We start from the raw sequence: 15947 nt of genomic DNA on the forward strand, positions 1-15947 counted from the left end.
AGTGTGCACAGGAGGCTTTCCTGTCACCCCACTCTTCTGTTTGCAAAGATTCATGCTCACTTTCGTGATGTCCAGAGAATACTCAGCCTTCAGCATAAAGATTGATAAGGTTTTCTTTCTTCTGCCATCTAAGTCATATGTGGCCTCTTAGCAGATTCCTGCATCCATTCATCTCTTAATCAAAATAGACCATCTGTCCCTCAAGCAACTATCACACTGTGCCCAAGTCAGTGATATACTTTGTTGCTTTGAGACACCATTTTAAGACCCAGCTGTCAAAAGGCCTTTCCTTTTGCAGTGGTGACCTAAATTGATTTTAACCTGCCATCCCAGCTCTCAATAGAAATATTGTGTGCCTGGGACTGCCAAGCATTCTTTGTATGTAAACTGAAAGTCCTTCTCAACATGCTACAACTCTTTTGAAATGTATTAATGGGGTCCATGTTTGACTTGATTTAAATGGCTAACTTTTCAGCAATTTGAACTTAGACTAAACGTATTTGGTAAGAACCTGCCCAATACTTATGCTAAGGCATGACATGTATGCTAATGAAAAATTTCAACACTCATTTACCCACTGACATAGCTGTATCCATTAATCTTCAGTTGGTGGAAAGAGATTTATCTCTCTTCTCATCCTCTGTCATGGAAAAATGACCACAAAGTTATTTTAAATTGCATAATGTCACCAAAGAGGAAGACAGATACAGGAACCCAGCACTCTGTTCTCATGCCCTAGGAGAGATTATAAAAATAGGAAGGATCCCTTTAAAGCATGCCTTCTATTCCAGTTCCCTTGATGGGGAACTGGTTTCTGCATGTCACAAATGACTAAGCACAGGGGAAACAAGGACCAATTTCTTTTCAGTTCTCTGCCCATCAGCTCTTAGCAAAAGTAATGCCATACTTAGACTACCTTCTGACATTCCTACAGGAGGAAGAATTCATAGCTTTTCCATGGAATAGAGAGACATAACCCAACTAACTCTTGGGTGTTACAGTTTGTTTCAGAAAGCCTCCAGACTACATTCTTTGACTCTTGCCTATTACCAAGGACTCCCATCGCTACAGATATTGTGTACAAGAGACCCATACAAAACATGCTCTGAAGCAAGAATCAATGCTTTCTTTCTGAAAAGGACAGTTGATATTGTTTTCAGTGAAAACTTGCCAGGATCTTATTTAATTTTCTTAATTGGATAGCTAGTGGTAAGGTAAGGTTTGTTTGAAAATGGATTTAATCTCTCTTCCACTTATTTTAGGGAAAATGTTCAGATTTGACATGCTAAGATAAGTTCTCAGTGATGTTCAGAAGGGCAGTTTCTGAGTCATTATAGGCCATCAAGATGCATACCTTCACATATCCATTCACAGGTCTTCCCAGAATTCTTAAAGTTCATGTATGGGGATGAAATTTATTAGTTCAAGACACTTGGTTTGGTCTGAATATTAGTCCTGGGGCCTCATGACAATTATGGACAGAGTCATGTCACTTTTTAACAGCTCTATGTCTTAAACATCATGCTAATTGGTGAGAATTCTACAAAATCACAAGGTCAGTAATTTGTTTAATGATGACATGCAATTACTTGTTTGCTGCTTTCATTTGGATTTCCTGTCAAGAAGGACAAATTTGACCTCATTCCATGCCAGCATTTTGTAGATTTGAGCATGGTGCTCAAAACCCCCTAGAACCAAGCCTGCATTTGTGGGAACATGTCTTGAAATAATCACAGTGTGGTCCATTATTTGCTTGAAAATCAAATTTCATTGTAGAAATACCTTCACATCATGTTGTCTTATCAATAAGACAATGGATCCTTTCATTTTGAGCTTCTTGTTCATAGGACCAATGCAGATGATCCTTCTGTCCCACTGGGTTACATACAGTATGAATTTCACCAAACAGGAGGACTTTATGTTTGCCTTGTGGCAAACATCCCACTGCAGAAGCAGCCAGTGGAAGACAAGATCTGTTCAGACATCAGCATAACAGGCTTGTATACAAACTTCTGCCCTCCTTCCTAGAAGAGAGTTTGGGTAGGAGTGCTCATTGCACATTAAGTTGCAGAGATGAAGGCAATGGTGCATACTTTTGAATCATGGCAGGAGATGCTGTCTGGGAAGGACATTTTCATTCAGTCCAACCATACATTGTTACGTGTTTATGCTCTTACAAAACATAACAGAATTTGCAAAATTTAACAAATAATTTATTTCCCCAGAAAAAACAAGGTAAAAATGACAAAAAGGAACTTAAGGTTTTACGAATCAAATCCAAAATTAATCCAAGAATTAAAAAAAAGTCCTGTTATTAAAAAGTCCTAAATGAATCTGAGTTTGAGTCCCAATGAAATACAAAATAGAAGGCAATGATATCTGTTGGAACCTTCAGTGTGCTGTTGTGTCAACAGTCCCTTGTTGAATCACATAAAAGTTTTATCCAGTTTTGAATTCTGAAATTATTTCAGTGAATGTCTTTGTCCACGAATTCTGTATGAGTACTTAAATATTTCCATGGAAAAGAATCACTTGTATTCCATAAAATAAAATGTCAACTCAAACTGGTCACAGCAGAACACCTTTAAGTGTCACTGGTTTAGAGCCCAAATGCCCAAATTCTGTCCAGAAAACATTATACACTAATTTAAGATGCAAAACAGATTCCCAGATGAGGGTCACATGGTCACTCTTCAAGAATAAAATAGAAGCTTTTTGCATGCCTAACATCACATATTCACAGTATGGCCTTAACTGAAATCAATGGTTCTTACTCTTGGAAAGAATAATAAATTTTAAAAAATTAAAAAGTTGTTTACCAGAACCCTTCTGAATCAAGGTCAGCAACGAGATACAGTGTTTCTATATTATAACAGTCCAGTCAAACAGAACTGAACTGACTTTCTGAAAAAAATTCAAATTCAGTAGACACAGTTACCTTATAAAAAAAAGAATTTTTTTTTTTTAACTAACAAACAAATAATTAAATTGCGTATACATAACAATATCTTCAAGTACATTAAAAAGCTAGGGGGAAACAAGTCACATGATCTCTGCTTGGCATATTCCAGGAAGGCCCAGTGGACTCCTTGTTCCTATAGATTCATCTCAATCATAGCAATTGGTTCTGTCTACCCTCTGCCTTCAGTCAAATTCTGCATCCATTGGGGTTAACTTAAGACGTAGTGGAGCACAAAGCTTACAACCTTTGTATCTTTAGCCCCAGATCAAAGGCCTTGGCAGTCAGTGCCCTTTTCCTGAACTGCACTTTCCACCAAACCCCTCCGATTTCTAGTTCTTGCAAAAATCAAGGGAGTTGAACTGCTGTTTAATCCAGATTGCTTCTTGCAATTGTAAAAAATCATGGATTGATGAGTTATTAAACTTTGCAGGAGAGATTCCTAGAAAAATCCTACCTTCTACCCTACCTGCTCAGACACCTATGAATGCAGCTTATCTCTTTAAATGTCTTAGTTTGCCTACTTACTTTTTGGGATCTTTTAGAATAAGTTGCTGTCACTATTTAGAGCTACTGCTCCACAGTCTCAGGCACATTTCAACATTGAAGAAGGGAGAATACAAGCCAGATTGAATACCTCTTGGACTGTTTTTGTGAACATTGACATGTCTTGACCAAAGCCTTTGTTTAAAATGAAATCTTCCATGTGCTGTGATGTAGTTGAATAAAACATGTTTTGAACCAATGTTTTGAGCATTCTTGATTTTGCTTCTTATTTATCCAAAACTTGCTTCCTAGCTACTGTGGATAGAATCAGTGAGATACCCCACACACACACATTTCAGTCATTCTGAACTATATGCAGTTAGGCCACCAGGGTTCATTTTCACTCAGGATCCTACTTTCATTTACAAGATCAGGTTTTTCCCAATGGGGAATCAGTCGTTTTTTTTGACACCTATTTGCTGCTAATACTCTTCACTCCAGTGGAGTGTACAGGACCTTGTAAGAGTTCTGAAGTGGTACCTAAAACAAACTGAACTAATCAGAAGATGGAGATCTCTTTTGTTCTTACCACTTCAAAAAGAAAGACAATATTTCTACTCAAGCTCTGTTGTTATGGATATGATGGGTTATGTCTTTGCTTACAAGGAACTAACCCAAAACCAAATAATGCATGGCACATACCAGCTCAGTGTAGTTAAGGTATTTGCCACCATCATAGTATCTGAATGCAACTTCTCCCTAACTGACAGCATTCAAGGCATGAGATGGAGGTGAGAGATGATATTTTCTATCCTTGGTCTCAGAGACATTTCATCCCAAAGGGCAGAATTTGACTCGATGGGGCCATTATCAGCAGCACAAAAACCTACCTTCCAAGGTTGTTCAGCAGCTTCATAATGTTGCAGGTACTCAACTTCCTTTGTATTTTTGTGAGTAAACATTTTTCTCCTGCATCATGCATATACCATGTGCTAACACGGTCTTGTATCTCACACAAGACTCAAGACTGCTTCACATACATTAGGAGACAAGAGACAGAGCCAGTTCCTGGGTAAGAAAGATGAAGTTCCCTCCTTCATTTATCTATTTGCCTAATATATTATGATAGTTTAATATATCTAGAATTGAGACTAATTTTTTGAGTAAAATATTTCTTCAGAGACACTTACCATTACTACCACCACCACCATCCCCAGACATTTACATCTCTGGAAGAGTGTGCTTATCCACTCAGTAGTAACTGTTAATTTGATGAGTTTCATGCCAATTCCCATTTCCAAGGAGAAACACTCATCCCACTTTCATCGTGCCATGCAGATGACTTTTTTGCACTTATGTTCCTAAAATAACCCCAGTAGAGCAGGATTTGCAAGGTAGTGGATGTTCTCCTAAGGCATTATGATCAGGTAAGTATTATCAAAGAAACATAATTTACTCTAAAAAAGAATTGATGTCTTGCTTTTGTCACCAATTCTTATGAAATACATGTATATCTTCTAACTCATTTTAATGTTATTTGATCTTCAGTTGATTTTTCGTCAAATTAAATATATTTAGGCATATATAAGGAATATATTATGTTGGGTTCATAATTTAATAAAGTCTGATGCATTCTGACCTTGCCTATGATAGCTTGAGTGTATCATTATTAAGTTAATAATTTCATAAGGTCTGATCACTTCTGACCTCGCCTATGACAGCTTGAGTGTATCATTATTGAGTTAATAATTTCATAAGGCCTGATGCATTCTGACCTTGTCTGTGATAGCTTGAGTGTATCATTGTTGAGTTAATAATTTCAATAGGTCTGATCCCTTCTGACCTCGCCCATGATAGCTTGAGTGTATCATTATTGAGTTAATAATTTCATAAGGTCTGTTTCCTTCTGACCTTGCTTATGATAGCTTGAGTGTATCATTATTGAGTTAATGTTGTAAAGCGCTTAGAGCTTCTAAAGATTAGGCACTATACAAAGTCCTCATTATTATTATTATTATTATTATTATTAATAATTTCATAAGGCCTGATCCATTCTGACCTTGTCTATGATAGCTTGAGTGTATTATTATTGAGTTAATGTTGTAAAGCGCTTAGAGCTTCAAAAGATTAGGTGCTATACAAAGTCCTCATTATTATTATTATTATTAATAATTTCATAAGGCCTGATCCATTCTGACCTTGTCTATGATAGCTTGAGTGTATCATAATTAAGTTAATAATTTCATACGGTCTGATCCCTTCTGACCTTGCCTTTTGATAGTTTGAGTGTATCAATGTTGATTTGATAATTTCATAAGGTCTGATCCCTTCTGACCTTGCCTTTTGATAGCTTTAGTGTATTATTGTTGAGTTCATAATTTCATATGGTCTGATCAATTCTGACCTTGCCTGTGATAGCTTGAGTGTATCAATATTGATTCCATAATTTCATAAGGTCTGATCCATTTTGACCTTGCCTTTTGATAGCTTGAGTGTATTATTGTTGAGTTCATAATTTCACAAGGTCTGATCCATTCCAACCTTGCCTGTGATAGTTTGAGTGTATTATTGTTGAATTCATAATTTCATATGGTCTGATCCATTCTGACCTTGTCAATGACAGCTTGAGTGTATCAGTATTAGGTTCATAATTTCATAAGGTCTGATCTATTCTGACCTTGCCTATGACAGCTTGAGTGTATCAGTATTAAGTTCATAATTTCATAAGGTCTGATCTATTCTGATCTTGTCTATGACAGTTTGAGTGTATCAATATTGAGTTCATAATTTCATAAGGTCTGATCCATTCTGACCTTGCCTATGACAGCTTGAGTGTATCAATATTGAGTTCATAATTTCATAAGGTCTGATCCATTCTGACCTTGCCTTTTGATAGCTTGAATGTATTATTGTTGAGTTAATAATTTCATATGGTCTGATCCATTCTGACCTTGTCTATGACAGCTTGAGTGTATCAGTATTAAGTTCATAATTTCATAAGGTCTGATCCATTCTGACCTTGCCTATGACAGCTTGAGTGTATCAATATTGAGTTCATAATTTCATAAGGTCTGATCCATTCTGACCTTGCCTATGACAGCTTGAGTGTATCAATATTGAGTTCATAATTTCATATGGTCTGATCCATTCTGACCTTGTCTATGACAGTTTGAGTGTATCAATATTGAGTTCATAATTTCATATGGTCGGATCCATTCTGACCTTGTCTATGACAGTTTGAGTGTATCAGTATCTGCTGTATATTGGTTCATCCTACTGTACAGATGTACAAAAATCAATATCCTAAGGGCATTATATGGTTCATCTTGCTGTACAGACATACACAAACAACTTAAGAGATTATCGTTGTTATATATATATTCCTGTTTCTCTTAAAGGGTGATCTGATGTCTGTATATCTGAGATTTTTACCTCCTCCCTATTCCCCCAGGTTGGTTTGCATCAGTAAGGTCTTTGAGAAGCTTTCTTACAATCAGATGTAAGAATGATAAGTTTACAGTAGCACATGTTTTGCTACCATGGTTACTAACAATATATACTTAGTTCTTGTGTTGTACAGATTGTCACTTTGTTTTGCTCAGCCATTCAGTCACAGAGTCTTAGAAAATTTGCAGTAATTTATTTTGAGATTTTAAGCAAAGCAAAAACAAAGAGTAATGGTTAACATATTTTTTCTCTTGCAGTGATATGATAGACTGCTTGCCAGAGTCTTCAACATGTGCTAATATTTTATATTTACCCAATTTCTCAAGGTAAGGAATGGAAATCTGTTGCTATTTATAGTTTATACTGTAACCTTTTTTTTTATACATGTCTGTATTAATGTGTAGCCTTTCATATGCTGAAAAATGGTTCAAACAATACAATAAAATAGTATAAAACTGAGTCACCAGATATCCAGGACTAGTCTATCTACATTTTTTTAAAATAAAAGTTACAAATATTATTAATAAAGAACACTTGTTTACTTATTCCTATTCCAGTGAAGGAGAAAGGGGAATTGACTAAGAATTAGTTTTACTGCATTCTTGATGTGATCTGAGATTTTTTTTCTCTCAAGAATATTATTTGTTAGCTCTACCTGTGATAGATCAGAAGATCTTATGGGAAGGCCTCTTTTCAGTCATCCTTTATCCATCATCCATTTTTCCATTAGGATAGTATTGTTGTTTGATGAGGATTGTCATGGAACTTTACACATTCATCCCATGGTCTGGTTGGTCCTAAATAAAAATGGTGCTGCCGCTGACATCAGTATAACCACCACAGCAGTCATCTTGAAAATCGTTTTGTTTGTCCCAAGGACCAGCTGTCCTTGATGAAGATGGTACCACTTGGACAATCAGTACAGATGCTCCAGTGGCCATCTTGAAAATCTTGGTTTCACTACTCATAATTGGATGGTCTTATCAGCATGTGGTTTTCACTTTAAAAATTCTTACAATGTCTAGTTGGTCCTTAATGAAAATGGTACATTTTTGTCATTTATTGTGGCTACCCTGGCAGTCATCTTCTACTCCTGAATGGAAAGTCATATCTGCATGGAGCTTTCATTAGAAAACATGTTGTGATGTCCAGTTGCTCTTTAATGAAAATGGTTCTGTCCAAACATCCAATATGGTCACCACAGTGGCCATCTTGAAAATCTTGCTATTGATATTTTCTTTTAAATCAATACCAAGAATGCCTATATCTGAGCCAAGAATGATCATCAGATCAAGAGAGAAAAACACATTATAGAATAAATTGGGATTATATTCATGGGTACTGACCTGGAAGTACTACTTTTGACCCAAGTCCTCTTGAATGGATAGTCTTTTCAACATGGGGTTTTCACTGAATGGCTTATGACGTCTAGTGGTCCTTTTTTGGCCACAATAGTAGCCATCATGCTGTTATTGCTGCTTCTCCTAAATGGAAAGTCCATTCTGATGGTGTTTTGACCAGAAGACTTCCTATGATGTTGATCTGACATTTAGTATGGTAACCATGGCAGCCATTTTGAAAATCTTGTCAGTATTTCTCTTAAACAGAAAGTCATGTCGTGGAGTTTTCACAAGAACTGTTTTTGTTGTCCGGTTGGTCATCACTTAAAAAGGTGCCAGTCTAAGAGCCACTATGGCCACAGTGGCAACTGTCTTGAAAATCTTGTTATTGCTACTCTAGAATTGATGGTCATATTGACACAAGGTTTTCACCACAAAATTTCTTACATTATTTAGTTGGTCCTAAATGAAAATGTAGCTCCACAGATATGGCTGCCACAGTGAACTTACTGAACATATTGCAACTAACTGTCCTGCATGGATGATCTTATATTGCCTGGGGTTTTCAACAAAGGTCTTCTAATCGAGTTTAGTGTATCCTAATGAAAATGTTGCAGATTTTACTTCTAATATGGCCACCACAGCAGCTAATTTGAAATTCTTATTACTCCAAAAATTTCAAAGATAGTTTCAGCACTCAGAAGATAAAAAGAAAAAATGTTCTTATTTTGAATTGGAATTCAGTTTAAATAGTGGAATATCAGTCCCATCAAGGGGTGATGTCTTTCAGTGGACAAGTGGTATAAGGCACTCATCTCCACCAGTCACTGCCAAATCTCCTCTGTCCACATTGGTTCAAGTCTCAGGCTAAGTGGATCAGTGGTTATTCTTGGAGTTTTCCTGGGTTCTTCCTCCACCCATTATACTGGCCACCATGTATAGCCTATTATGTGCTGAAAAATGCCATTAAGCCCACAAAAACCCAACTTTTTAGGGTCTCTTGTTTCCGTGAATACAATAGATAATCCCTCCCCCCACTTATCTCCTCCAGAAAATGAAATGGTAGGTCCCTTGTCATCACATTGCATGTTTTTTTTGTGTGCACATATCATAACTTCATCTGACTAGGTCAAGGTAAATTTTTTAAAATATTTTATTGTCATAAGCTGTGTCCTAACTTTATAATCAGACAGGCATGACATATATACTTTTCATCAGATTTTTTTGGAATAAAATGCATTTTTTTGAGGACTGCATTGCAACAGTGTTTGATACAGGGTTATTGAAGAAAGCAGTATGTTCTCTTGTTCCTCTATCAGTTTTAGTTACTGTTTTGGTGCCCTATTAAGAGGCTCAGCTGTGACCAGACTGAGATCCCTTTTTAATTTTTAAGTAGGGGATAGTCTCTCAAATTGCTAAATCCTAGATCCAGCCTGTTTTTCTTCATGAGAGCTTCACATCAGAATATTCATTTGCTATCATTATTGTTTGTGCTTATTTTTATTCCCAGTGCCAAAGTTGCAGAGGAGAAGATACGCTATGCTGCCTACAATTGCATGGATATTGATACAGACATGAATCTATGGGAAGACTAATCTTTGCAGAGCAGCCAGAGATTTGCATTTTATATTGATGTCTTTCACTTACTTGTATTTCAGTGCTATATAAAAAATAAACCATGAAATTTGTTAACCTTGGTATGCACATACTGAAATAATGTTCAATCTTTTTAAAGCTTTGCATGACCATTTTTTTTCTACCTTTGTAAGTATTACATAAACACAGATGTAGCAGTCTTGCTGGTTGCCAGTTATCCATCTATTATCCATCATATCAGTTCAGTGTCTGTAATACATATTCATTTTTTAGCTCATCTGGCTGTACATGGTTGTGTCCATTTGTCAGTCATCTGTAATCTGTCAGCATTTGCCTGTTACCACTATGGAGTCAATATCTTTGATGAGATTTAGTCAAACTTTAAATATAGGTTTATATTATCAGTATGTTTGACAGGTTCAGATGAGTGAGATCTATATTGTCTGTACTCATTCTTAAGTTGCGTCAAACTGCAAACAGCATATATCATCATCTGCTGTAGCATAATATGCCTGCAGATTAGGTTTATGTTGTTTGTTCCATTAATTACTCCTAAGAATCTGCTCAAAAAGATCTACCATAACAGTATGCAATGGCAGGTCTGAGTCTGTGCAGTTTGCAATTAGACTCAACTTATAAGCATGTATATAGGGCACACATTAGTATGGTGATCTTGTGTCTGATTGGCTGACCTTGTTATCATTCTGGGGGCCATATTTCTTATCTGAATTTGATTAAACTTATATTATATACTTGTATCATAAGATCTCAGACAAGGTTGACATTAGCAAGATCAACAGATATTAATGATCTTGCATTTAATGGCTGAGCTTATGACCATTTTGGAATCCATATGCTGAATTCATTATTAATAAAACTTGGAATATATGCGTATTAATGAGCTGATTTTGCTTCAGATTGACTGAACTTGTTGCCACTCATGAGACTGTATTTCTGATGTGATTTTGAGTAAACTTGGAAAATAGATTTAAAATGCTAATATCTTAGATTGGTACAGGTATGAGCAAGAGCAACATATATTGATGTAGTGATCTTGCATTTAATTGACTGAGCTTGTCAACACTTTAGCAACTATTTCTGATAAAATTTGTATCGAACTTAGTAAATAGGCATATATCGTAAAGAATGAAATTCATCACAACTTGAAATAATTTTCAATTTGTATGCTATGTAATCGATTTTATGTATCCTTTAAAATACCTTTCTTCTCTCACAAAGAAAAGCAAGGAAAGTGACCCATGATATTGTTCAGGTTTGGCGTTACACCAAGTTCTTCCCCATGCAACAATTGGCAAACAGATAATAATGCAAAATTTTGGAATACAGAATGAATACATTTTGATAGAACAATCATAAAATTTCAAAATACTATACCACAGGGATTTAAATGAATAATTTAGTAATTTATAACTGAAGGCCAGTTATAAAATATGCATATAACAAGTAACATGTTTAGTAAATTTAAATAGAGTTCATAAAACTGATGAATCATTATAGTCAGGTGACAGTATTATAACAGTAAGTTGTTAGTGGATTTAGAGATGGTAGAGCACAGAAATGCTTAAGACTTAAATGCTTAAAGCAGGATGAGCCCAAACAAACTAAACTGTTGTTACAGGGTAGCGTTGGCCTTTAAACTTCTGGTGACCATTCATTGACTCACCTTAAGTCCAAGAGGTCCTTGATTCTCTGATAAGTGGGGAACCTTTACAACAAGAATGGAACTAGGGATGAAATGCAGACTTATATTTAAGTTTCAGCTGGTTTATTAACATTAATAAACTTGTATGGCATTAAAATTTCAAGACTCAAATATCAGGTGCATCACTTCCAAGTAATAACTCTTTTTATATCACAGTGGTTGTGTGCAGTTGGGCAAACAATTAATTTAAGTAACAGTTTCTATGATAGAAGTTGATATTAACATTTATCAATGTCAAAGTTTATTGTTCAGATGTTATATTAAAATTATTGTTTAGTGATAGACTTTTTGGAACATTGGCTATCCTTTCATTAACTTCGTATAGGTTAATTTCAAACAGAGCCTTGAGAAACACTCAGTGGCTGTAACAAAAGTAACTAACAGCATATGTACAAAGCCTTGAGAAACACTCATTTGCTCTATAGTCAAACCTGCACTTAATATTATTACTATTATTATTATTATTATATTTCCATAGACTGTGTACATGCTTTAAGTCACTTTTTGAAGCTTCAGGTGTCATTTTGGAGAATTTGATTACACATACCTTTAAATGCATTTATTCATTTTATTTTGGGTCTTGTCTATCAAAATTCATGAAGATTATTGTATAATTTCCTCGAAAAATACTTCACAGCAAATTCATTGATAATGTACTTCAACATTTTTAGGCACAGTCAAGCAAGCGGGCTGATCTCGTTTAAACCGATTTTTTTGTTGCGCATTATGATGTAAGAAGGAACGTATCTGCAATTGGGAAAAAGTTGTGCTACAAACAAACAGAGATGCAACAATGTTGTCATTTATAAACAAAGCCTGTGAAAACACCGACATGAAAAAAAATATCAATACACAAGTCCAATAAATTGGAGGCAACTATGTAACTTTGTATGTGTCTTCTGTATGGTATGTCATGTCTTTTATTTCAATTTGTACATAATGCCTGTTTTTCCCATTCAGATATGTGCTTTCATACACATAAAACACTAGAAACACAGCTGTCAATTCATATTTCTTTTAGTTTAATTTTACATCATGCTAAGTTATCATTTTTAAGAAATGTCATGTACATGCTAAGAATAAAACTTATTGTATGAACTCCTCTATCCCATTCATAGTTAAACATCCATACAGGAGATGAATGAAGATGTGTGCAACTTCTTGTTCACATGATCATACATTGATTCCCCTTGCACTAGTAATAGTTCAATCCAATATTGACTTTCTTGACCTATTGTAATGCCAAATTAAAATTGTAAAAGTCCATATCAATCTATACTTTTCATCTGGAAATTTTGTTATGACAATTAATTTGTAGATCACTCAAAAATCAAGATTGAGTAAACTTTGTTATAGCTATATTACGAATCAATTTTAAAAATAATTTTAAAAAGTATCAATAAATACGCTAACGTGACCTGTGTGACTTGTAGACAGAGCTCTGTAGCCTTAATAGAATATACCACTTACAACAGGTAGAGCAGGTAAGAGTGTTGTTGTAAATGGCAATGCTGTTACAAAATTTTGATGTGACAGAAATTTGTCATTTCAGGTTTTCTTTGTTAGCTTAGTGTGATGCAGAGACTTGTGAAAAAGATGTACAGTAAACCATGTAGAAAAAATTAGTCAATGGTGTGACAGTGCTTCATTTACATCCGTAAACTGCCTTTCCCTATTTTCAGACATAAACATGTCATGATAAATAAGCATAAATGTAAACATTTTTGTAAAAAATATAATTGTTCAGATGTAGATACTAGTGTACAGTAAAGAGGAGACTATTCAAGACAAGAGAAAATTATTTGTGCTAAAAGTGTTATACCATAAACCAATATAGTTGCTGAATTTGACTCTTGTGTCTTGTTTTCTCACTCATATTATGCTCAATATTCCTGACATACAGTGGTCTTTAACTACAAAGTATCTCAGTATAACAATGTCTATTTTATTAAGTTGAATATGGTCATGGGATCCTTTTCCTTATGAAATAATTATACTACCATATTTACTCACTTATAAATCGCGTAAAACTTCACACAACAAAAATCCTGATGTGCTGTAGCATAATGCGCTTGCAGATCAGGGTCTATGCTGTTTGTTCTACTGATTACTCCAAACAAACTGTACAGAATCAGATCTGCCTGCGTTTTATGTGATAGCAGATCTGGGTCATTGCCGTTGGACTCGACTTATAATTGAGTACGGTAGATATATTACATACCCTTTAATCTTACGCTATTGATATAGCCTGTATCATATACCCAGTTTTAACCAGTTTTGGTGTTTCAGTTATCTCTGCATTTTGATATTCTTAGTTGTACTGACATGTCAATTCAGACCTGCTTTGAATTCCATTGACACAAGATAGTGAAAAAATGTATGTTGAAAACAGAAAAGAGATGGTATGTAATAAATATAAAACCACATTCTTGTTTTTGTTCTGAGTAAGGAGAAATACCTCATTTGAATGTGTCCAGGCCCAATGGCCAGTCTTGATGTATCGATATGCTACATCAAATAATATTTGTGTGCGTGTGTGTGTATATATATACACACACACACACACACACACACATAAGGCACCTACAGCAATAACACACTGTACTTCTATGCTTCCTTAAGTAGTGTTATAGTAAGATCCCTTAAAACATTGTTATAGTGATGGATCACCATAGCTATAACACAGTAGACTTTAATGCTTCCCTTAAACAGTTTCATATTAGTCAATTGCCATATTTTAAGGGCAATTTTCAAACAGTTCTTTCTTTAAGGAGGTAAAGAAGAAAAAAGTTAAATTGCTTGATTAAAAAGTTTTAAAAGAGAAGTGTCAATAATTTTTCAGAATTTGAATAAGAGGACGGGTGTACTATCAACATCAGGCCAACAAGACAAACTTGTGCCTCAAAATGATGGAATGAGAATGTGCAAACAGATGTTATAGAAAGAATATTTACATGCATAAATGCTTTTACAATTGCAACAAAAGTTCATAAATTTATGCATTTTTTTTTTCATAAGTGTTTACATGAGCATGTTGATATTCACAGTTATCATAACAGAATTTGAATACATGTTAGCCGTATGGATCAAATGAGAGAGGTTCAGGGGTAAAATACAGCACTTGAGAATCTGCATACATAAATCAGAATGTTGTGATCTGCTTGCACGTTTTCCTTTATGTTAAGATTACTTGAATCTCAGTGTTGGCCATAATCACAGTCATTGCTCTTCAATATGCATGAAATTTATTTGTATCCCTTTAAAATAAGAAAAAATAAAAACTTTCATGTTATGGACTCGGGTTGCATTCTTAAGTGTTGCAAAATGCAGCATTGGGATTAACCCGTAGATTTACACCAGTCCAACTCAAAAGACATCTGTTGTGTTAGAAATTTGGAACATGTATATTACAGTTTCTTTGTAAAATCATTACATAAATTACACATTTGGCATTGCAGCCAAATATGTGGAAAGGATGAATTCCATAATTAATAGTTCCCTTCTTTTTCATGATGGAAGTCTGTGAATTACTGTTATTTGTGCTGTTACTCTGATAATAATTATTAGTGTGATGTGTGATAGCGTTAGTATACAACAGTTTAACGATGTTTATGATGTGATTACTTTTTTGATTTGCAATGTAAATTTATGAGGACAATATATAGAATGAAATAAATATTGCATCAGTAGCTTTCATGGCTTTTGTTTCTTTTGAACAAGATGGAGAATCAGAATATATGCTTACACATTTTTCCTTCTTGCACAAAAAAGTATTGAAAACACTGCACTTAGCATTCATAGGAAGAAGGGTATGACCTAGTGATTATAATAGAGATTTTGATACATACTATAAAAAGGGTATGACATAGTGATTATAAAAGAGATTTTGATACATACCATAAGAAGAAGGGTATGACAGTGATTATAATAGAGATTTTGATACATACCATAAGAAGAAGGGTATGACCTAGTGATTATAATAGAGATTTTGATACATACCATAAGAAGAAGGGTATGACAGTGATTATAATAGAGATTTTGATACATACCATAAGAAGAAGGGTATGACATAGTGATTATAAAAGAGATTTTGATACATACCATAAGAAGGGTATGACCTAGTGATTATAAAAGAGATTTTGATACATACCATAAGAAGAAGGGTATGACATAGTGATTATAAAAGAGATTTTGATACATACCATAAGAAGGGTATGACATAGTGATTATAAAAGAGATTTTGATACATACCATAAGAAGAAGGGTATGACCTAGTGATTATAATAGAGATTTTGATACATACTATAAAAAGGGTATGACCTAGTGATTATAATGGAGATTTTGATACATACTATAAAAAGGGTATGACCTAGTGATTATAATGGAGATTTTGATA

General features: G+C 34.7%; 1 protein-coding gene across 3 annotated transcripts in view; it reads left to right on the plus strand.

Moving 5' to 3' along the window:
• LOC149807244 (E3 ubiquitin-protein ligase HECTD3-like) overlaps positions 1 to 15240 on the plus strand; it is a 92714-nt gene extending 77474 nt beyond the window's left edge. For all 3 annotated transcript variants that reach the window (XM_089963985.1, XM_089963992.1, XM_089964000.1), the window contains exons 16-17: positions 7150 to 7218; positions 9743 to 15240. In XM_089963985.1, the coding sequence (XP_089820111.1) occupies positions 7150 to 7218; positions 9743 to 9827 (154 nt within the window). In that variant the 3' untranslated portion in view covers positions 9828 to 15240. The remainder of the gene's footprint in view (positions 1 to 7149; positions 7219 to 9742) is intronic.
• Positions 15241 to 15947: the final 707 nt, after the last annotated feature.

This window comes from Sinohyriopsis cumingii, chromosome 1 (assembly GCF_028554795.1).
Source record: "Sinohyriopsis cumingii isolate HCF-2022 chromosome 1, ASM2855479v2, whole genome shotgun sequence".
In the NCBI taxonomy this organism is placed as follows: Eukaryota; Metazoa; Mollusca; class Bivalvia; order Unionida; family Unionidae; genus Sinohyriopsis; species Sinohyriopsis cumingii.